Genomic DNA, 22,031 nt, shown 5'->3' with positions numbered 1-22,031 from the left:
GACCTGCCTTTCGTAAACCCATGCTGGCTGGGCCTGATCCCCCTCTTATCCTGGAGTTGCCATGTGAGCGCTTTCAAGACAAACCGTTCCATAATCTTCCCCGGTACCGAGGTCAGGCTGACAGGCCTGTAGTTCCCCGGATCCTCCCTCCGACCCTTCTTATAAATGGGAGTCACACTGGCAAGCCTCCAGTCCTCTGGGACCTCCCCTGTTGACCAGGAACGCTGATAGATGATAGAGAGTGGCTTGGCAAGGACCTCTGCCAGTTCCCTCAGTACTCTTGGATGGATCCCATCAGGTCCCATAGATTTCTGAGTGTCCAGATGGCGTAACAGGTCCCTAACTAATTCCTCCTGGATTAAGGGGGGTATGTTATGCTCCTCATCCTTACCTTCCAGCTCATGGGGTAGAGTACGCTGAGGATGACTGGACTCACTACTAAAGACTGAGGCAAAGAAGGCATTAAGTACCTCGGCCTTTTCCTCATCACTGGTTGCTACGTTCCCTTCTGTATCCATTAAAGGAAAGATATTCTCCTTGGGATTCTTTTTACTGTTAACATATTTGTAAAAACATTTTTTGTTGTCCCTTACAATAGCGGCCAGAATTAGTTCTAGCTGAGCTTTCACCTTTCTAATTTTCTCTCTGTATGATCTAACAAGATCCCTGTACTCCTCCCAAGTTGCCCGCCCTTTCCTCCAGAGATTATAAACTCTCCTTTTTTTCTTAAGTCCTAGCAAAAGCTCCCCATTCAGCCAAGCCGGTCATTTTCCTCGGCAGTTTGACTTGCGGCACATGGGAATAGCCTGGTCCTGAGCCATTAAGATTTCCTTTTTAAAGAATGTCCATCCCTCCTGGACCCCTTTGCCCTTCAGGACTGTCTCCCAAGGGACTCTCTCAACCAGTGCCTTGAAGAGGCCAAAGTTAGCCCTCCAGAAGTCCATAGTGGTGGTTCTGCCGACCACCTTCCTTGCCTCACCAAGAACTGAAAATTCTATCATTTCATGGTCACTAAGCCCAAGACGGCCTCCGACCATCACACCTCCCACCAATCCTTCCCTGTTCATAAGCAACAGATCTAGCAAGGCTCCTCCCCTGGTTGGCTCACCCACCAGCTGTGTCAAGAAGTTATCTTCCACACACTCCAGGAACCTCCTAGATTGTTTACTCACTGCTGTGTTGTATTTCCAGCAGATGTCTGGAAAGTTAAAGTCCCCCACAAGGACAAGGGCACACGATTCTGAGACTACTGCCAGCTGCTTGTAGAACGATTCATCCGTCTCTTCAACCTGGTCGGGCGGTCTATAACAGACTCCCAGCACAATATCTGCCTTATTGGCTTTCCCTCTCATCCTCACCCATAAGCACTCCACCTTGTCATCAGAATCGTGTAGCTCTGTACAGTCAAAACATTCCCTAACATAGAAAGCCACCCCACCACCTCCAGTCATGGGAGTCGTCCCACCATGTTTTCGTGATGGCGACTAAGACATATCTATCCTGCTGCACAATGGCTTCCAGCTCCTCCTGTTTATTGCCCATGCTTCGTGTGTTGGCATAGATGCATTTGAGCTGGGTCATCGAATCCACCCCTAACATCGGCACGCTGGCCCCAAGCTCATCTCTGGTGCACGTAGTTTTATCCCTTACCCCCTTCGAACCTAGTTTAAAGCCCTTTCTATGAGCCCCACCAACTCATGAGCGAGAATCTTTTTTCCCCTTTGAGATAGCTGGACACCATCTGTCGCTAGCAAGCCTGGTGCTGTGTAAGCCTCCCTATGATCAAAAAAGCCAAAATTCCACCTATGGCACCAGCCTCTGAGCCACGTATTGACCAGGTGTGTTTTCCTGTTCCTTTCAGTGTATTTCCCTGCCACTGAAGGGATTGAGGAAAACACTACCTGTGCTCCCGATCTTTCTACTAATCGTCCCAGTGCCCTGAAATCCCTTTTGATTGCCTTTGGATTTCTCTCTGCAATCTCATCACTGCCAACCTGCACAACCAGCAATGGGTAATAATCAGAGGTCCGAACCAGACCAGGGAGTTTCCTGGTAATGTCTTTTGCCCGGGCCCCAGGGAGGCAGCAGACTTCCCTGTGGGATGGGTCAGGTCTGCATATTGGGCCCTCTGTCCCCCTTAAGACGGAGTCGCCTACAACAATTACCCTCCTTTTTCTTTTTTCAGAGGATGTGAGAATGCGTGGGGTTGCCCGACTGGGCTTAGGCATCACCCTAGATAGGGCTTCATCTTCACCCTGATCTTCACTGGCCTGGTCCTCAAGTTCCAGAGCCCCATACCTGTTGAGTAGGGGCAACTGGGAAGGTGAGGGAGACCGGGAGCGGATTTGCCTGCCTCCCCGAGCAGGGACCTGTATCCATTCCCCTCCATCTCTTAGGTCCCCTCCTGCCTGGTGGCAGGAGGGCAGGGGAACCTCCGCTTCTTGCGGAGCCTCCATCTGCTGCCCCTGCCTCACGGATGGTAGGGTGTGGGCCCACCAATCTATCTCCCTCTCTCTCACACTCCCTGATACTCCTCAACCTTTCCACTTCCTCCTTCAGCTCTACCACCAGGCTAAGCAAATCACTCACCTGGTCACACCTCACACAAGAGGTGTCCCCACTGACCTCCATCATTTCTGATTGATAGACTAGGCACTCCCTGCAGCCAGAGACCTGGACAGTTGCATGTTTACATGGGACCTCTGTCTGCGTTGCCATATTTTTCCTAACAATGGCTTTCCCCCGAGCGGCAACCATACCTGGGTCTCCCTCTGGGCCGACACCCACCACTTGAGCAGCCTGCTCGAGCTGGGAAGAGGGGGGGGCTGCGCCCTACCTGCACGCCCTGCCTGCGCAAACTGCCGCGGCGCTCCTGGTCGCCGGCGCGCCTCGGGGCCGTTCAAATCTCCCGCGGTTGCCCCTGGCAACGCCCACGCGGCGTCAGCCTCTCCCGCGAGAGCCGCCGGCTCCGGCCGGGTCCCTCCGCCCTTCCCCGGCGCTCCCGGGCCTCGGGAACCTCCCTGTCCGCCTCAGTCTAGCGCTTAGCCGCCGACTTACCGTCGCCTCTGCTGGCCTCGCCGCTGACTGAACGCTGCTGACCGTTACGCCGCGTTCAAATCTCCCGCTAGTGGCAAAATCACAAGGAAGGTTAACCCCACAATAATCAGTTCCTATCTGTACTGTAAAACTGAGTCACCAGCACAGCTCAGTGAGGACTGGAAAAGGCAGAATGTATTACAAAGTTTAAATTGTGGCCTGGGACTTCAGGATATATTCTTTCCTAGAGAAAATTTAATATTTAGCATAGATTTATTATTGTCTCTCCCATCGTCATATTCTCTTTCACCAGGAAATAGGTTTAAACATCACTATTTTTTTAATAATTCTAATTAATATCCTTAATAATTTTCCAAAGATCCAAAGAGGCCTCTGTACCTATTCCTACCCTGCTTTGCAGAAGGCGACATGATGCAAGCCCTATGAGAGAGTGCTGTATCTCAGAGGTCACAGTTCCTTTTCTCAGCAACAGAAGAGCACTGCAGCTCTTTGCTCTGAAGTCAAATGCTACAGAACTCTCCTGCCTTTATGCAGGTTTAGTAAGAGAAACAAGGGAACGTTCTACGTAAGATACATTTCTGTAGGTGCTAATTAAATACATGTCAAAATACACGTTACAGTGTGCTTTATAACCTTAATGTACATCTATATGCCTTTCGCAAGGTGCTACATGCTCATGTGTTTTGGATTAACTTAATTTTTATGGTTAATAAACCATTTCTTAAACATGCCAAAAGGTAAGTAATATTAAGACACAATAAGAAAGTTCTTCCACAGCAATCATGGGGTCATTACAAAAAACTATATATATTTTTAGAATTCAAGCTGTGAGAAAATCCTGTTTGTACAGTTTTCAAGAGATTTCCATTTAGCAGAAATCTGAGTTGTGCATCTGCCTCGGCCTAAATCAAGTTTGTAAGTAAAGAGAGGCTTTTGGGCTTTCAAATTCAAGGATACAAATTGATAGCATTAGAGATCACCACACAGCTGAAGATGAACTACATCATCAGATGTAACGCCCCAAAAAGTAACTGAACACCACATCTGCCTGCGCAAGTATTGAAAAAGTTACATCATGAGTCTGTTGGAATCCATGTTTTAATTTATTCTGCAATTGCATTCAAAATAGAAATACAATCTCTTAAGTGCTGAACACAGTCAGCTGAAAACACTGTTAAGATAGACTGACTTTGACTTTCTGAATGTAGGCACAACTTGACTGGTTTCACTAGAATTATGCCTTTTACAGCAGTGAACTTCCTACGTTGAATCACCAGCTCACACCATCAAAACAGTTCTGGTTATTTATGATTACTGGAGGAATTATATGCTGTTTTCATGTTTTATAAATTCATCATGTTTCATGTTTATAAATTCATCAAATTTGAGATCAGGGCTTGTACCATTCCCAGAGCATTTATCTGAAGTACTGGTCCACCTCCGAGCAGGCTGTAGTAGAGTACCCTGAATTGCTCCCAAGTTGAACTTAGCCCAGTCTCTACCTTCTGCATATTTAAAATAAAAAGCACAATACAGGCAAGGTTTAATGCTGGAGGTTTTAAATGAGGAACAGAAGCCAATCATGAAAATGGTCTTATCTTTAGCCACCTTTCCCATCCACACACAGAGCACCCAGTTAAGTGCCAAAGATTAGACTGTCATATTGCCTAAACCCCTGAAAAACTAAGTTTTTTTTAAAAATACTGGTCATATAAAAATAATTTTGATGTGCCTATATACATGCCATTCCCCTAGCAAAAACTGGTCACTGCTACTCTTGGGCACCTCGTTCAGAAGTTGTTTTCAGATAACTATATTCCAATTTAACTGAAACACTCTCAAGTACTGGCAAACCTCACAAACTTGCAGAAATTCTGCTGCTGTGAAGATGACAGAAATCTATACTAGGTAATTTACTTTGTCTCCTGCTGCCTCCTAATAAGCAAAACATGGGCTCCTGCACTTTGTCACTTCAACTGCTTTCCTGTTTTTACTGTCTTGGCTCCATCTAGATTGTCCAATAACTTAGGAGGAAAACAATGCCATGGTGGGAAAAGAGGTTCTGATCAGGTAAGTGCTTGATTTTGTGGCTTTCTTGGTTCTGAATGTACTCTCATTAAAGAACAGCTCTGCTTCAAGACCTAACACTCCTCTCAATCCTTAGCTATATAAAAAGAAAGTAAGTTTTGGTTTCAAATAAATACAACACACTATGAAACTGGACACCTTTCTTCCAGTTCTGTATCACTCTGTAGCTGAACTGCTTGGAATAATGACTGTAGGGATATCAGCTATGCATTGCTTCAGCAGCATAATCAGCATACATTGTCAATCACTGCACTCCTAAATCAGAAAAAATTTTAGAAGTGTGAGATTCCCCAAAATAAATCCTTAAAATCTGTTAGCACCTTCCACGATTTTTGCTCATCTGAAAACTGGAGAATTGTACTATGCTCTTCTATTGATTAAAAAAACAACAAAAAAATCTGTCTCTGTTCTCTGTCTCCAGTAGTCTCTACTCTGTTATTCACCTGAGTGTTCAGAATCATTGGCAGAAGCAATAGACTATGTTAAAACACACAAAGCCAGTTTAATCAGTGTTTAAGGAATTAATTACTATAATGCAAAATAGAAGGCCTACTTTGCTTTCAGAAACTTTACTCTCATTCACAAAATCTTTCCATTTCTAGGCCTGTTACTGAAAACAACCCTGTTGATAAAAAGGAAACCTGCACGGAGAAATTTTTATTAAAAACATCATCATACTTAAAATACGCTAGCAATTTTCTTCCATTTAAACACAAGTTCTTCTTTCTTCAGCTGCTCTGTGCTTCACCAGCCTATCTTCACTGAAACCATAAAAAAACATTTCACTGAACACTGAATAAGGATAGATACTCTAGAGGTGTTACAGCTCTTATAATGGGTGTTTGGAACAGGGACCTCTTAATCTTTCTGCAGCACCTAGTGTTGTACAAACATCACCCCATGTCTTGTGCTCCTTTTGACTGATTTCTCGAGCACTGAAGTGCCTCTGTGTAGATTTAAATGGGGCTTTTTACAGAGCAATGGAATATTTGTCTCTATATACATCTGTATCACAACCCCTCAATTAGTCAGTCCCAGCAGTTTTAAAAAAAGAAGACATGAATATGCAGATTCACTATACATGTAGTCTTTATAACTGGGAAGAATAAATATGGTACACTTCACACAGCTTCCTCTATAATCATGTCAGCATTCATCCCACAGAGCAGGATTGCTAGGGCTTTCACACTTGCCTCTGTACCAGTACTAGAAACGAGTGAACCCTAGCATTTAGGAACAAGCGCGTCTGCTGACACCGATTCCTTAAGTGTCCTTGGTGGTGAAGGATCACCTTGTGAACTTCCAGTACTGCAGGGCAAACAAGGAAGATAGAAGAGATGGGAAGAGTAACCAAGGAGTTTAAAAGGAACTGCAGAATACACAAAACCCAACATGGAGTTGACATTTTCTGCCTATGAAGACACCAAAGGCTGTTTGATGCCACTGTTTTTAACTGTCTTTAACAGTACTAAATGCCTTAATACATGAAGCACGTTAGAAGAGCCCTCACTGTATTTGGTGTCATGTTTTTTCTGCCTCTGCTTGAGCAATGAGAAAGAAAAGCCCTCACTGTTCAGAGTTCAGCTACAGTGGCTAGAGTCAAAAGAGCCAATATTGCAGTGGAACAACTTTCATCTGAATTTTTTTTTTTCTGAGAGTTCATTACCAGTCCTTGGATTGTATGTATACAACTGGCCCCAAAATATTAGGGCTCCAAGGTACTTTCCCTAACTACTACACAGCTAAACTTGCCTCTACTACCACTGGTAAAGCATAGGGATATTACAACCCCACCTGAGCAAATCACACATACCAACATTAAAAGCTTAATGTCAGGTTTTAAAGTGAATTCAGGATCCTAGCAGCACAGACAGTAATCTTTTGAAAGCCCCTGCTATGCACCTGTCAGCATCGTTAGGTGGCTAAATATCCTTAAAAATTTGACCCTCCATCCTCCAGCAGATCCAAGCAATTCTGCAGCTTGAGCTTTGGCCTTCAGTTGCTCATGTTTTAAGATGCTAACTCCATTTATTGCAAAGATCAGTCTAGGGGTATTACCACTGAACACTGCAGTGCGCTGTACCAGCATGCTGGCAGTCTGTGCGGTTATGGCTACACCAGTGCCTACATCTGAAGCAAATTAGTGGTCCTTTCTGTTGCTTTAGTAATTCCAGGATTTTAAGTTAAGGAAGACAACCAACCCCCCCCCCCCAATTACATGCAAATTTAAGTAAAAATTCTTTAGAAGTGCAGAGTATCACAGAAGGTCCACTGGAGGTTTGCTATTTTGACAACTGTATGATTAAAAGCCCACTAAAAACTACGGAAAGACACCTGACAACTTAAATGAGCTTTGGATCAGCTGTAAGGGCATTTCTTTATCTATGCAGTGAGACTGTTATATACAACAGTTAAGTTACAGTAAGAACATTGAAGAAATGCCAATAATGAATACTTATTTTTGCTAACAAGAGTGAATAGCTTTCTTATGAATAGTATCATTTAACAACTTAGCTATGTAATATCCCTATGATAAATCAAAGGAATTTTTTAAAAACAAATTACAGATGCACCTGTACAAACTAAATAAATCAAAAAATTGAAGTAAATATAAAAATATATATATATCAAATTACATTTTCAATGAGATGCTGCCTGTACAGCGACCTGCACCAGCAAAATCCTGAGCACTCCACTCTCAATACTGTTGGTGAGAGCTGAGTTCATGCTGCATTCTTCAAGCCCACAGACACATCTTGCGTCTTCTACCTAGGAAGTCAGGGGTTTATAGATTCAGACTACTCCTCACACAGCTGCAGAGTACTGAGCAGGAAACAGAATCTCTCACTGTGAAATTAGGAATGTATGCTAAGTATCACATCAAAAAGCACTTGGTAAAGTTTGGATCCCTCAACTTAAAGGTTCAGGTATCATTCAGGAACAATGTTACTCACCTCTTAACTCAGCAGCTAACCTATGCTACGCTAAACAATATAATTTGATTGCAAGAAACGCATGGGCTTTCAAGTCACTGTTTGTCTATGTTTTCAGTGCCTTTTTGAGGTCTGAGTAGAAATTGGCCAGGGTACTAGACATGGCAGTGTCTACTGCAGATTGTGGTAGCATCCCTCGCAGTTCGGTCTGAATATAGCCTGTCAAAAGACTGTGGCTAGGATAGTCCTTAAGAGGGACGCAGAACCAACCGCAAGGGTGATTGAATCCACGGACAAAGTTAGGTCTCACCTCTCCATAGTCTAGGCTTATACCTATCAAGGAAAACAAACAAAAAAAGGGAAATTAATTTGAGACAGATAGAAAAATAAAGGTACGGTAAATCTAAAATGTACAAGTTTCTGCTTGGGGAATTTAGTACAAGTGGCAGACACATGTTATATTCTGGGTACTTTCATGCATATAAGTTGTCTGCTCTTCATCCAAACTCCACAACAGACAAGCATAGCTTGATAAGCAGAAATTCTGACATAAAAAGACATTCCTCCCATTTACTAGCAAGTTGAGCAAGTTGTTACTCCACCCAGTTTGCCTTAGAGCTGAGTCAGAGCACTCAACTTGTCTCTATGACTCCTGTCCCACAGTTGGCATAAGTGAAACTTGGCATACAGCGATGGCTCATGGGTAAACCAGTAACTTGTATACTTCTTTAAATCTGTAAAGTGTTAAAACACCTTTGAAATACTTGTTGGAGACCATCTTACACCACTTTTGAATGCTTACTGCAGAACTAAACTTAATTTGAATCAAATCTTAAGTCAAGCAGCTGTTGCAAAATAAGAATTAAGCAGAGAGGTAAGTGGTGCCTTACCACATGTTAGAAGCCCATCTTCATAGCTTGTAGTGTAAGAGAAATCAACAAACTCCCTTGGTGCTATGATGTTCCAGAGCTGGCCAGCAGTGGTGTAGCGCATCACACAGCAGTTCTTGTTGAGTGACAGAATAAGGAGGGTAAGAAAACAAAAATATCTTAGTATAATGAATACGGGGAAATTTATGCTTGTAGGCAACTAGCCTTTTCCACAAAGGTCACAGGCTCTGTCAGCTATGCTGTGCAAACAACTTCAGTGAGGTCTGAATGGCTGTGTCGTTTTCAGCCTAAATCCTTAAAGTTTGTAACTAGAGAACGGTGTCATGCCTGGGAACTGAAAGTCATGTGGCTTAATCATTACTTAGGAAGTCTGAAAGGACCATGAATAAATTGCAAGAGGCCTCTCTCGGTACTAAGATTCTCTGTCAAGTACTTTTAAGCCACCAAGTGAAAAATAAAACAGAATGCAAACAATTCTTCAAAAAAGGCTTTTTTTGTAAGACAATAGAGTTTGCATACATTTTAGGGAATAATTAGCAAAAATAACTTGCCATATAAATCTTCCTTAAGAGCCAGAGCAAAACACATTCCATGTTCAAGCCAGATGTCCACAGGGTTTTGAAGTCATACTGAATGTCACCAGTAACCAAAGGAAGGCTACCAGCAATTCTGTAATCAACTTCAAACCTACCTTTCTTTAGCGCTAAAGTCCTGCCCCTCAGTATGAACTATTTTGGCTCCCAGCACAAAGCCTTGCCACACGGTGAAGTCAGCTTTTCAGGAAGAGGGAGAGGTTGCAGCTTCTGTATGTGTGGATTATTAATACCCACAATTTTGTTTGTTGTGGAATAGAAGAAAGCAAGCTCTATGAAAAGGCTTTGGCATATAAAATATCACACTGTAACACTCTATATGTGAATTTTCTCAGAGGCTACCAGAGCTCCCAGGTCCAAGAGAATTGTGGCCAACCAAGTTTTACTCCTTTATTTTTAGCATTGATGGAAAGCTGAACTTCAAGCTTCAGAATAGGAACTGTGCAGCCAGAAAGCCTCATCTGAGGTCACCCACCACATGTATGCACAATATCCCATGTGCATGCAGAAAACGGGCAGAAAAATATCAGTAATTGTTGGAATGACTGCTCTGCTGTACTGTTAAATTCATGTATGCATCTATACACATAGTCCTTAAGAATCTAAACAAGTCTTCACCTCTTCAAACGTTTCCATGATGTCCATTGTAGTCATTAAGCTGTCCCAGTCTAGCCTGTAAGGTCCAGGGCGAATATGATCCACTATTCTGTTAGTAACATCTTCCACCACTCCTTGAGCTTTGTAGCTAGAGAAACATATGTCTACATTTAAACGTGAGAAATTCTTTATAAATATTCCAATAATTTGCAGCAGCACACTTACTATAATACCTTGGTACCTGGAGTTATGGTCAGTGGACGATTGTATGAGAAAAACTGTACAGAAGAAGACCTACAGCTGCATCTATTCTTCTCTGCAACAAATGTTATTCTGAGAAACTTTGTCCTTATGCTGCAATTAGTATTTGGTAAATGGCAAACTCCTTCCTCAGATAAAAATCATCATGTTTATCTCTCTAACAACTTGTTATTTTGCTCTTCTTGCTGGGTGAGCAAGGGAGTCCACCAGGGACAAGTAAAGCTAAAAGCAGAAAGAAAGGAGAGCAGGAATACAATGGGAAAAACATTTTTCATAAAGTAGAAGTAACAGTAGTAGGACCAAGCTAATGAGAAACTATGTTATGCTCTGGTGGCATATAAGAGTACCAAATAAAATAATTTGGTATAAGACATCACAGAACATTCATTTATTATCAGATGTTTTTAGTAGACACCAGAGATTTTGTTTACTTGAGTTACTAGGCCTCCAGCTCCTGAAGGGGAAGAATCCATCAGGACCATTATTTTCAAAATACTTCTTATTCATTAAGCTGTTCTGATTAATAGTAGGTAAGAAGTCAAGCAACAGATTCATCTCTTCACTTGTGCAGTTCACCCATATTCACTCATAATTACCTGTCTGGAGCCAATCTCAGCTGTACACTCAGAACTGGAGGACCACGTAAACATGCCAATGGCTTCTAGGTAGGTGTTTGCAAAGTTCTTCAAGGTGTCCTTTATTTCACCAAGTGTATGCACAACCCTGGAGTCTTCATCGGCACATAGCAGTCACTGACCTCTTGGCAGCGGTTCAAGTTACACAACCTGTTGATATCAGTGTGCCTGTGGCCCTGCACAGAGTCAGCAGACTCTTGGTGTCTGGGGTCATCAGCTCTTGCAGATTTAACAGGACTTAAATTCCACAGAGCGTATCAGTCTGAGACACTTTCAAACACTACCTTTTCACACGCCTTTTTGTTTCTTCAGAATGCTGTTTTCTAGTAACTATTTATCTACCTAAACCTACAGATACCAGCAGAAGCCCATGACAGAAACTCACACAGGAAGGGCCTTTACATCACACATCTTTCCCACAATTACATTTGGTATTTTACTCTATTGCAGTTGTATAGTAACTGTAACCGTCCAAGTACTGACTGGGTTGTTACCCAGTAACACTTCGGACCTACTGAAGCTGGACTTAATTCTGTGGTTTGCAGACCATCTTTCTAAAAGGTCTGGGCATATGTTGTTGTCCACTTCAGCCAATGGGAGTTTTGTGCTGTGTTCCACAGTTTTCATTGTTCGTTGTTCTAGACACCATGCAATGCCAAACATCAAAGTATAACACTAAAAAGAAATGGTATAGGCACACTAGGTGATCCACCTAGCTTTTTCTCTGGACAATTTGTGTAGCTGAGGGATACGGAATCCACAACCTTCATTTGTAAATTCTACAAAACACATCCGTGGAACCTTAAAAATGCGTCTGCTCTGCAGGGAAACTTACAGGTATCCATTGAATTCCTCTGACGGTTTACGCCACACAGTTGCATCTTTCTGAAAGAAAATGGAAGATATGATGTTAATTGTCACTTACACAAAATTATAAGATGTCCAGAAAATGCTTCAATTTTTCTGAAGAAAAGCAAATGAATTTACCATTAACTGATTCACCCCAAAGTGCTCATTGACCTGGGCACTTTTGTACACTGTTCTTAAGAACAGAAGGACATGTTTCAGACATCTTTTACCTGTAATCTTCCATTCTTTCAAAAAAAATCAGTCAATTGCCTTTCTCAGTGTCAAATGCTAGAAGTCTGCACAGAAAAAGGAGTTGGCAGGCCAAGCCAGTTTACTGTGAAAACATAGAGAATAACAGAACCACATTACTAGCTAAAGCCCTTCAATTAAAAGGCAACTGGAAAGCCATTACCTGGACAGTATTCAGACAGGAAGACCACACAACTTCTGTTTGCACTCCTGTAACACATGACCAAGCAGATGTGTGCAGGAGGTGCTGACGGTGGCAGACAAGGAAGCTTAAGTTACCCTTCTCTCCTAGATGCCTGACTAGAAGTGCCTTGCAAGCAGTAGTCTGTTCATTTTAAAGTTAGCCATAGAAAATACAGAAAACAGTACCTTCTGATTTTGGTCTAACTATGAAATGGAACCTCTGTACAAAATCTCTGAATTTTGGTGTTAGAGTACCATATGGCACCTTTTTATTCGGAATCATTACTTAAGCACAAAGGACCAAATGTCCTAAAGAACAGTAGCGTAAGTACTGCATCCAGAAGTGTTCAAGATATTTAGGGGCAAAACACATCTCCTTTGCAGGTAGCTAAAGCTCTGAATTTCTTTTACATGGCACAGTACCAAAACACAAGGAAGGAAGGAAGGGAGGAAGGATGGGAGGGAGGGAGGAAGCGAGGAAATCCAACTGGAAATTTTATAGGGGTAAAATCTGGTGAGTAATGTGATCTGAAACAGTGAGATTCAGGTAACTTCCTAAAGGAAAACAATGATGAAGGTATAAGACTTAGCATTTAGCAGAGCAGAGATGCTATAGGTGTTTGGCAAGAGTGAAAAGCTTGGATACGCTGTTCCTCCCTTTCAAGACAGTGAATTTGTTAATTTTGTAAATAATCAAGTTACATTTGGAACACCTGACCCTCTCTTATCAATGTCTGCTCACAAAGGAAATAAAAAATACGAGACCCATCCAAACCATTGTAGCAAAAGGGCAAAGACAGAAATTTACCACACCAGTCCTACCACGTTGCTACACTGAGATACCAAAATCCATTTCCACCTCCTATGCAGTACAGGACTAAAAAGTATTCACCCAGCCCAGAACTGATGCACCAGCAAAGTCTGCTTAGCTTGATGAAGCAGGACTTAGAAAAGCCAAGCAGCTCAGAAGAAGGTATGGCAAACTCCTTGGAGAAAGCACAAACTGCATTCCCTTTCATAGAAGGAAACTTATGACAATGTGGGGGCTCTGATGGCAATGGAAACATGAAGCAATATGAGAGAAAGAATTGAGAATGATCTCACTTTTTAAGAGGAAGACGTTTGGAAGCTGAAGTATGATGGGCTCAAGCATTATAGACAAAAGAGATTCCAGAGGCCAGCAAAGCCCACCTGCAGGCTGTGGCTGGTTAGTTGAAAGCACCAGTGAGCATCTTGCAACACTGCTAGTGCTAACAGTATTTCGCATTTTGCTTTAAGAAAAGCCTGTAGTCCTACACAGGTAGGATTCTTCTGTGAGATACTTCCCTGAAAACAGTTAGAATGACAGAGTATGTCTGGAGACGGGAAAAACGCAGTCTGTCATCTAAAGATGTATGATCCTAGAAGGGCGATTTCACAGGGCCTCTCACATGAAAGTCCTGCAAGAATTTGCCTCATGTTTCACACCCGTGTTATACGGCATAATAAGCTGTAACACACCGCCCCCCCCCCGACCCTCGCCAACAAGTGACCTACAGCTCCTTGAGGGAACACACCGGGCCGCACGCACGCAGCCGCCCAGACCACCACTCACCGTTCTCTTCGCCACTCGCCACTCGCTCTCTCCGATGCCGTGGTACCGAATCAGGGTGTTTTGCAGTTTCGTGGCCAGGGGTGCGGAATTCGGCAGGAGATCCATTTGCTTGCCTCCTGCGTCAAGGTACCCATTACACGGGCGCACCCATCGGGACAGGACACCGCGTTAGGGACGTCAACAACAACACGACTCATTTAAACCCACGCGCTTTGAACAGCGAAAGCAGACACCCCCCCCCGCCCAGGCGCGCCTCCCCCCCGCCGGCTGCGGGTGAGGGCGGGCGGCGGGCGCAGGCCGTCAGCCAACGGCCGGCCCCACGGCGCCAGGCCACGCCCGCAGCTCCGCGGCCGTTAGGCGCGCGTGACGGGCGCGAGCCCCCCGCTGCCGCGGCCGCTGCCAGGCCCGGTCCCTCACCTGCGGCCGCGGCCCTCCGCCTCCCCCGCCTCCCGCGCTGGCGGCACTGCCGGCCGGCCCGGCAGCCCAACGGCCGACGCCGGCAGCCAATGAGGGCGCAGCCGGCGTCCCGGCGCGGCCAATGGCGGCGCGATCCGCCGAGGGGGGCTCGCCTGCTTCTCGCACCACGCGAGCTCTCGGCATGTCACCGGCGTGTCGTCACGAGCCGGAGGAAGGCGGGCGCCCTCCTGTTCGCTGCGGCGGAGGAGCGCGGCGCCCTGATTGGGTGGAGGGAGTGGAGTGATGGGAGGGGGGCGGGGATAAGCGACGGCGGCTCGAGGCGGGCGGGCTTTGGGGGGGGCCCGCTGCTGTCCTGGTAGCACCGGGCTGTCCCCCATCGGCTGCGGGGACAGCACGTCAGTTACCACGGCATCGCTGTGTCTGCGTGGAAGCAGGCCGAGCCTCAGTCAGCAGGCTAGGTGTGCTCCAGGGCTTGTCTTCTCACGTGTGGCTCGTTGCTGTCACCTTGTAAAGGCTTTTTTTACCGTGACTTCATAAAGGTTTGCGCGGGGTTGCAGCCTTCCAGTTGAAGTGTCCCGTGGATGGGCTGTTCAGCTGAGGCCTGTCCTGCAAGCGCAGATGCGGTGGTATGGCGCAGTGAAGAGCGCCTTCCCTGGGTTGATGCTGCCGGGTTGTTGTTAGCTATGACTTGTCACAGCACCTGAAACTGAAAACAAAATGCTTGCCCAGCCATGAGGGCTTAAGATGGTGCAGAGCACAGCAAGTGACACAGTGATTGCAGGGAGAAAGCTTGGGATACTCTTGCTTTCAGTCAGCAGTGCTTGCCATGTAATTGAGTAGGCTTTTGAGGAAGTATTGAAGTTTTGGGTTGCTCTGGAAAGTGGCAAGCAGACCAGATGCTTCTTCGGCATAAGGCAGCACCTGCGGTCAGCCCACAGCTGAAGCAAACTTCAAAGTATGTGTAACTGCTTGTTTTCTGCAGAGTTGTGCTGTTCGCTGGACTTCACCCAACTCAGTCCAACAGAATCATATTGGGCAACATCCATGTAAAAAGACCAAACTCTTGGAAGGGCAGAAAAAGAAATGGGGCAAGAAGTAAGCGGTTAGAAAGAGTGGGGGGACAACAGACCTTCTTCGCGTGATAGTACCTTGTTCATTTTGGCCAGTGCTGGCTCCCAAAATGAACGCTTTGAACATGGTTGTGTTCTCAATACATGGCTTTACACCAGACTTTTTTAAGTGCCCCTAGCTCCCCTGGCAGTTTGCAGGTCTTGGTCATTTTTCTTTAAAGGAAAATGGGTCTCTAAACAAAGATTGTACTTTTAAGGACATCCTAAACAAAAAGTGAAGGTGTCTTACATGCAACCCTTGAAAGTTTACAATACAGAATCAAAAGAGTAGTTTTGAGCTGAAAACGTAGCAACATTATAGGAATGTATTCACCCATCTTCCTTCAGACTCCTGTCTTTTATCTTCCTGTGGGTGAAAAAGTGTACATCTGACCAGCCCTGGCTGCTTTCTCCATTCTTACCTGCCCTGTTGCACTTCTTGATGTCCAGTGTTTTCTTGCCTTTCAGTATGACTTCCCTTCCCCATGAGCTGTTACCTAGTTTAAACCACCGATGTAAACCTGTTCGGTTTTTTATAGGGAAACTTCTGTTTCTTGAAGGAGGGAATTACAAGTTTTTGTTGGAAAATTATGATTTTTGAATAAAATCTTAGTTGTAGAAATGTGTCATGTTTCCACAGGCTGGATGGATTTTAATGGAAGGCTGCCTGGCCTCTTGAAAGCTGCTCTGGCAGCTCATCAAGCAAGTTTCTTAGTCTTAGGAGGTCTATAAGTCTTCTGTAAAGCCTCTGGAAACATATATTCTGATATTAAATGTTAATTTGGTGATTTGGGCCAACTGGGTGCTTTCAGCACGGTAAGACAGGTACTTCCGCATCTTTTAGGCTTCCCCACTGTACAGTGCGAAGTGTCAGTGAAGCATCTGAGATAACTGATGTGCAAGTGAAGCTGTATATGTTTCCTGGGTTATGTTCCTTCACTAGCTACAGCAATACCTACAGTGCCAACAGCCCAAACTTGTGCCTATGCGAGGAAAGTGCTATGAGGAGGCAAATGTTAAATGTTGCTAACTATGCCATAGCTGAACCTTTGCTGCTCCTTCCTCCTGACCTCTGTGGCACATCTCTGCAGGAGTAACTCCTAAACCACTTCCAAATTACACCATGAGCCATGTTCACTCCTGAGGTATGCCGTATTGCTGTAGAAGAACATCTGTTCCTCTTGTCATGTAACACCTTGCACAGGGGAATTTTGATTATCGTAATGGGTGGGATCCATGAACACTGTCAAAAGCCCAAATATATCTGTCCCCCAACTTGAAAGTAACTTGAAAAAATTAAATTTATTCTGAAAACTGCTGCATTCACCTCTATGAAGATGAACCGTTGTCTTAGAATGCCTGATACTTCATCCTAGAAATACTGTTGTATGGAGAAGTGTGAGACTAACTACTGGCATTTCATTTTAGTTAACCTGTGCCTAAACATGGGTTTGATTGCTGAAGGTGTTCCTCTGTAGAATGCATAACAAATAGTAAGGGGGACACTTTGGGTGGTTTTCAAATACAAGGAACTGTACACATCTAACCCTAATGTCTTGCAAGTGTGTTAAAGGTAACAAAAAGTGTGCAGTTTACCAAACATACTGGGCCAAGTTCTGCTTTTGTAGCAAAGGACATAGAACCATTAATACATAACTTGCTCACTCCTACATGACACTCAGCAGGCTGGTTGCAATCCAAAACAGTACTGAAGTATTCTACTGGATCAAAACTGAACTCCAACTGTTGGAAGAAGAAGAACAAATGGCACATGGTTGCCTCATGAAATTTATTCTGACCAATATATTTCTCTTAAATTTAAATGTCTCTAGTGCCCTTTCCAGATAGAAAGCTGATCCTTGAGGTCCTGTCCAACCTGGTATTCTATGATTCTAAAGCTAACAAGCTGCCCTTAATAATGTATTTGATAGTCTCAAACTTAAATATAATTTGAACTTGTGTCACACAGAGAACTCTAAAAAAGTTATTGACAAAGCTTGTTCTGTCTTTACACCACATTCTGTCCTCCCAAGGCTGCTCCTTGCCTGTTGAGCTGGCATGATCATATGGAGATACAATATCTCCCTTTAGAATTAAATTAATACAGCTCTTCAGAATCAAATCTGAATTTTGGAAATAGAAAGGTCAGTCCGAGATCAGTGTTATCAGGCTTCCTGTTTTCTAACTGCTTTTTACCAGCTAATCAATAGCTACAGACAAGTTGAAAAGCTGGGTTTTTCCTAATTTTCTGCTTCATTAGGAGCTTTCTGCTTTGTATAAGTGTTGACTAAGGCTTGTGCAATTAGAGGCATCAGAGAATTCCCATGCAGAGGTCTGGAGATAATGGGGCCTGTCATCCTTTATTCTTTTGGGCATCTGCGTTCCTTTTGACTGATGGGTTGGCAAGAGCCATTATACAACTTTTTGAGAAGGAAAATGTACCTAAATAACAGTATTGCCTAACACTTTTGAGGAAAAAGCAGCATTTTCTTGCTGGATTTTTAAACTATTTATTTTCTGGTGAATAGACTACAGTGTATCAGTGTAGGGTGATTACCAAGGTAGTCCAACATACTTATTCTGAGCTATTATCATAAATATTTTAGCAGTTATGCAATTATGAAAAGTAGCTGCAATGTCTGTGCCAATACATGTTCTGTAGTACAATTCTACCTGAGATGTCACTAATAAATTTGGGGGTTTTTTTCAAATTAGTAATTTCTGTAGGATATTGAAGAGTGCTGTGATTGGTTGATTGATCAATTGATCTGTTCCTAGGCCAGTGTTCAATTTAGTCATGAACATTGTGTTTTCCATTATTCTCTTCTGACCGCTCAGTTTTCCTGAGATGGTTATTGTGCTCAGAGTTACCAGGACATTAGACTTGAACCGTCTCGAACCTGTCCACTGGTGCAAGAGATCTCATTAATTCCAAGCAGTGGAAGTACTTAACAACTGTGAATACAGGTCAAAACGTTGTTGGGTTTTTTCAGATATGCTTCTTTTAACTGTGAAAGGTGGAAAACACTCCACATGTGTCAGAGTTCTGCAGGTTTACGGCCTTTGCACAGGCACGAAGTTTCCTGGTAAGATTCAGACTTTCTAGACCCAGGCCTTCTGTGTTGCACAAAACACATGGGCTTTATAGCCCTTTAAAACTATTCTTCACTGTAGATACATAGAATCACAAAATGAATGGCTGAGGGTGGCAGGGACTTCTGGATGTCATCTGGTCAAACCCCACTGCTCAAGCAGGGCCACCTACAGCTGGATGCCCAGGACCACGTCCAAATGCTTTTTTAATTTCTCCAAGGAGAGAGACTCCACCACCACCCTGGGCAACCTGTGCCAGTGCTCAGTCACCCTCATAGGGAAAAAGTGTTTCTGATGTTCAGAGGGAACCTCCTGTGTTTCAGTCTGTGCCCATTGCCTCTGGTCCTGTCACTGGGCATGACCGAAAGGAACCTGGCTCCATCCTCTTTGCACTGTCCCTGCAGGTACTTTTATATATTGATGAGATCCCCCCTGAGCCTTCTCTTCTCCAGGCTGAACAGTCCCAGCTCTCTCAGCCTTTCCTCCTGGGAGAGATGCTTCAGTCCCTTCATCATCTTGGTGGCCCTTTGCTGGACTCTCTCCAGTATGTCCATGCCTCTCTTGTACTGGGTGGCTCAGAACTGGACTTAGTACTCCAGGTGTGGCCTCACCAGTGCTGAGTAGAGGAGATGTTGCTGGCTCGTGTTAAACTTGGTGTCCACCAGGACCCCCAGGTCCTGTTCTGCCAAGCTGCTTTCCAGCTGGGTGGCCCCCAGCATGTACTGGTGCCTGGGGTTGTTCCTCCCCAGGTGCAGGACTTTGCGCTTCCCCTTGTTGAACTGCGTGAGGTTCCTGTTGGCCCATTTCTCCATCCTGTCCAGGTCCCTCTGGACAGCAGCGGGACTCTCTGGTGTATCGGCTCCTCCTCCCAGTTTGTTGTCATCAGCAAACTTGCTGAGGGTGCACTCCGCCCCATCATCCAGCTCATTAATGAAGATGTTAAACAGGACTGGACCCCTTATTGACCCCTAGGGCACACTGCTCCAACCAGACTTCATGCCACTGACCACCACCCTCTGGGCCCAGTTGTTCAGCCATTTTTCAGTCCACCTCACTGTCTGCTCATCCAGCCAGTACTTAACAGCTTCTTTATGAGGATCTTGTGAGAAATCCTCCAGTTACTTTTCACCTGCAGTTGACTCCTAGATTTTTTTTTCTCCTCTTGTGGTGGTGCAGCCCCCACCCTGGGCCATGTTGCGATGTCAGGACCAGCCAACGTTGTGTTCTTGTGCAGTGAGTTGGGACAACCTGGTACTTTGTTATCCTGGCTATAGTACAGTGAGTTAGGATGATTAGGCACTCCCTAACCGTACCTGAATCTCCTGTTGCCTGGAGCCATAGCTGAAACTCCTACTGCTTAGATCATGGCCTGCCTTGGAGGGTGCCAGAATTACCTGACAAGAATTATGGCCAGAATGGAAATGCATTGACCAAAGTCAGTCATCACGCAATCCTATAAATAGTGATCCTAAGTGAGACCCTTTGAGCTCTCCAGGATTGCAGCAGGCTGTGATCCAGTATCTCCCCCGAGTTGGGATGCCTCTCAGAGTAGATTTTGCAAGGATTTTAAGTAGTTGTTGTGAGGATTTTAAAGACTGGATTTTGCAAGGATTTCCAAGATCATCTGCTGATAGATGCTGACGAAGAAGAAAGGACCAAAGATTGTCTGCTGACAAATGCTGATGAAGGAGAACAGTGAGTAATTCACTACAGTTCAATTTTGTGAGGTTTTTAAAGATCATTTGGTACCAATAATTTACTATCATTGGCCAAGAGAGAAAAATCTCTATTACAGGTTAACATCTATATCTGTGTGTGTGTGTGTGTTTGTGTGTGTGTGCACGTTGATTTAGGAAACTTTGTAGTGCTGATAGAAAACTTCATTAAATCACTCTGATAATTGGCTGATAATTAAGTATTGTTAAAAATCATATAACCTAATGTTGTGATTTATTGTAACAGTGTTAATAAATCGTAAATTGCTGCTACCTCAGAGTTATATAGGATCCATAATCACTCATTCCCCAACAAATTGGTATAGTAATTTAACGGGAGATTTTCCTTACCCTTTGTATCCCTTCTGTTAGGCATAAACTGTTGTCCAAGTCTGAGACTAAGTTTGGATCCAACCGCACCTAGACTCGTCTCTGAGATGGATTTTAGAAACCAAGGGGGTCCATTCTCAACCTTGTGACTCAACAGGAGGTTTTCCTTACCGTTGTATTAATTCCATTAGACATAAATTGTTGACAAAGTCTGGGACTGAGATTGGATCTAGCTACACCTAAGCTCCATCAGAGTTTAGAAAGCAAGGGGGTCCATTCTGAACCTCGTGACTCAACAGCAGGGTCTCCCTTAACCTTTTGCATCTCTGGTCTCTGTGTGAATCATCCTAAATCGATTCTAACTCAATTTTCCTTTGTATGTTTCTCCCATGTAGTAAGTAATAGACTGAACCTTGCCATTGAACTTGCTAAGTTGCACTTTTACAAAGTCACATTAAAATTACCTTTTGTTAATATCTTTGACAGTGATTCTTTAAGTGATCTAAATCTGCTCCATTCGTGACACCTCTCTAACCACCTGATTCATGTTGTCTGTCAGGGAAATAAAATAATGAGTATCCAGGATTGTAACTCAGCTGTAAGTAGAACAGCTGAAAGTTGAACTTCCAGAAGAAGCTGCTTTGGAAAACCACTGTCATGAAATGTCCTGGACAGAGCATTCTGCAAGTTGCACAGCAGGCCTGATATTTAACTAAAACCATTTTTTTCTTGAAACTTTCTACCGACCCATCTGCAATGATATTGCCCAGAATATTTCTCACTAAATAATAGACCAGCAGAAGTGTTCTGACCTTAACCACTGCTGGTCTTTCCAGTCAGACTAGCATAGCATTTCAACTTGCAGGAAAACTGCTGGAGAAGTCTGACTCTTCTGGAACATCAGCCAGTGAAATCTTGACTCAAGAGTTTATTTCTTGCTAAAAACACGCACAAATATTATTCACCCACTGTCACAAGAGCCACTAAATCCAACTGACTATACATCTGTTGTAAGAGGCTCTTTCTAATCCAGCATGGGCAAAATGCTTTTTTCCTAGAAATATGTCACAGGTATGAAGAAAACAGAGAACTTTTTGTTTTGCTGTTGGGCAGTTCAGTCAATGAGGCCATTCTAGATAGTGAGCTAGCTAGTCATTCTTGCATTTTTGTTAAAAAATAAGCCACAGCAAAAACCTCTGTAGAAAACCTCTGATATTCTTCATGTCTGATCTTCAACCAGTTATTTAATTTCTTTGGCTGGGTTTGAATAAGCGTACAATGTGCTGCTTTTCCATCGGAGGGTCATGGAAAGCAAGTCTTTATTTTGTGCTGATTGGCCCACATATAGCCGCGGAAATGGCATTAGGATTTCATGTTTGTTTGCCTAATATGAGCTATATTAAATCAGCTGTGTTAAATCAGCTGTCTTGACCATTCC

The 22,031-nt window shown here is 43.9% G+C and overlaps 1 protein-coding gene across 2 annotated transcripts; it reads right to left on the bottom strand.

Annotated features, from left to right (window-relative positions):
* Positions 1–4,137: 4,137 nt before the first annotated feature.
* STARD4 (StAR related lipid transfer domain containing 4) lies at positions 4,138–14,489 on the bottom strand. 2 transcript variants are annotated; one of them, XM_052778056.1, is made up of 6 exons: positions 14,347–14,489; positions 13,930–14,045; positions 11,890–11,939; positions 10,180–10,306; positions 8,969–9,083; positions 4,138–8,411 (listed from the first exon to the last, which is right to left on the bottom strand). In XM_052778056.1, the coding sequence occupies exons 2-6, from the start codon at positions 14,032–14,034 to the stop codon at positions 8,185–8,187; spliced, it is 624 nt and encodes a 207-aa protein (XP_052634016.1). In that variant the 5' UTR covers positions 14,035–14,045; positions 14,347–14,489; the 3' UTR covers positions 4,138–8,184. The 2 variants fall into 2 exon arrangements, with proteins under 2 accessions (XP_052634016.1, XP_052634015.1); XM_052778055.1 differs by lacking the exons at positions 10,180–10,306; positions 14,347–14,489 and having other exon boundaries at positions 13,930–13,989.
* Positions 14,490–22,031: the final 7,542 nt, after the last annotated feature.

Source organism: Harpia harpyja, chromosome Z (genome assembly GCF_026419915.1).
Source record: "Harpia harpyja isolate bHarHar1 chromosome Z, bHarHar1 primary haplotype, whole genome shotgun sequence".
In the NCBI taxonomy this organism is placed as follows: Eukaryota; Metazoa; Chordata; class Aves; order Accipitriformes; family Accipitridae; genus Harpia; species Harpia harpyja.
This window is presented reverse-complemented; position numbering and strand designations above follow the sequence as displayed.

Excerpts from the sequence above, each read along its gene's own strand:
- STARD4 (XM_052778056.1), bottom strand. The coding sequence starts at position 14,034 with ATGGATCTCCTGCCGAATTCCGCACCCCTGGCCACGAAACTGCAAAAC. Across the intron at positions 9,084-10,179 it reads TCATGGAAACGTTTGAAGAG|AACTGCTGTGTGATGCGCTA; the intron begins GTGAAGACTTGT and ends TCACTCAACAAG. Across the intron at positions 8,412-8,968 it reads AGATGGGCTTCTAACATGTG|GTATAAGCCTAGACTATGGA; the intron begins GTAAGGCACCAC and ends TTTCCTTGATAG.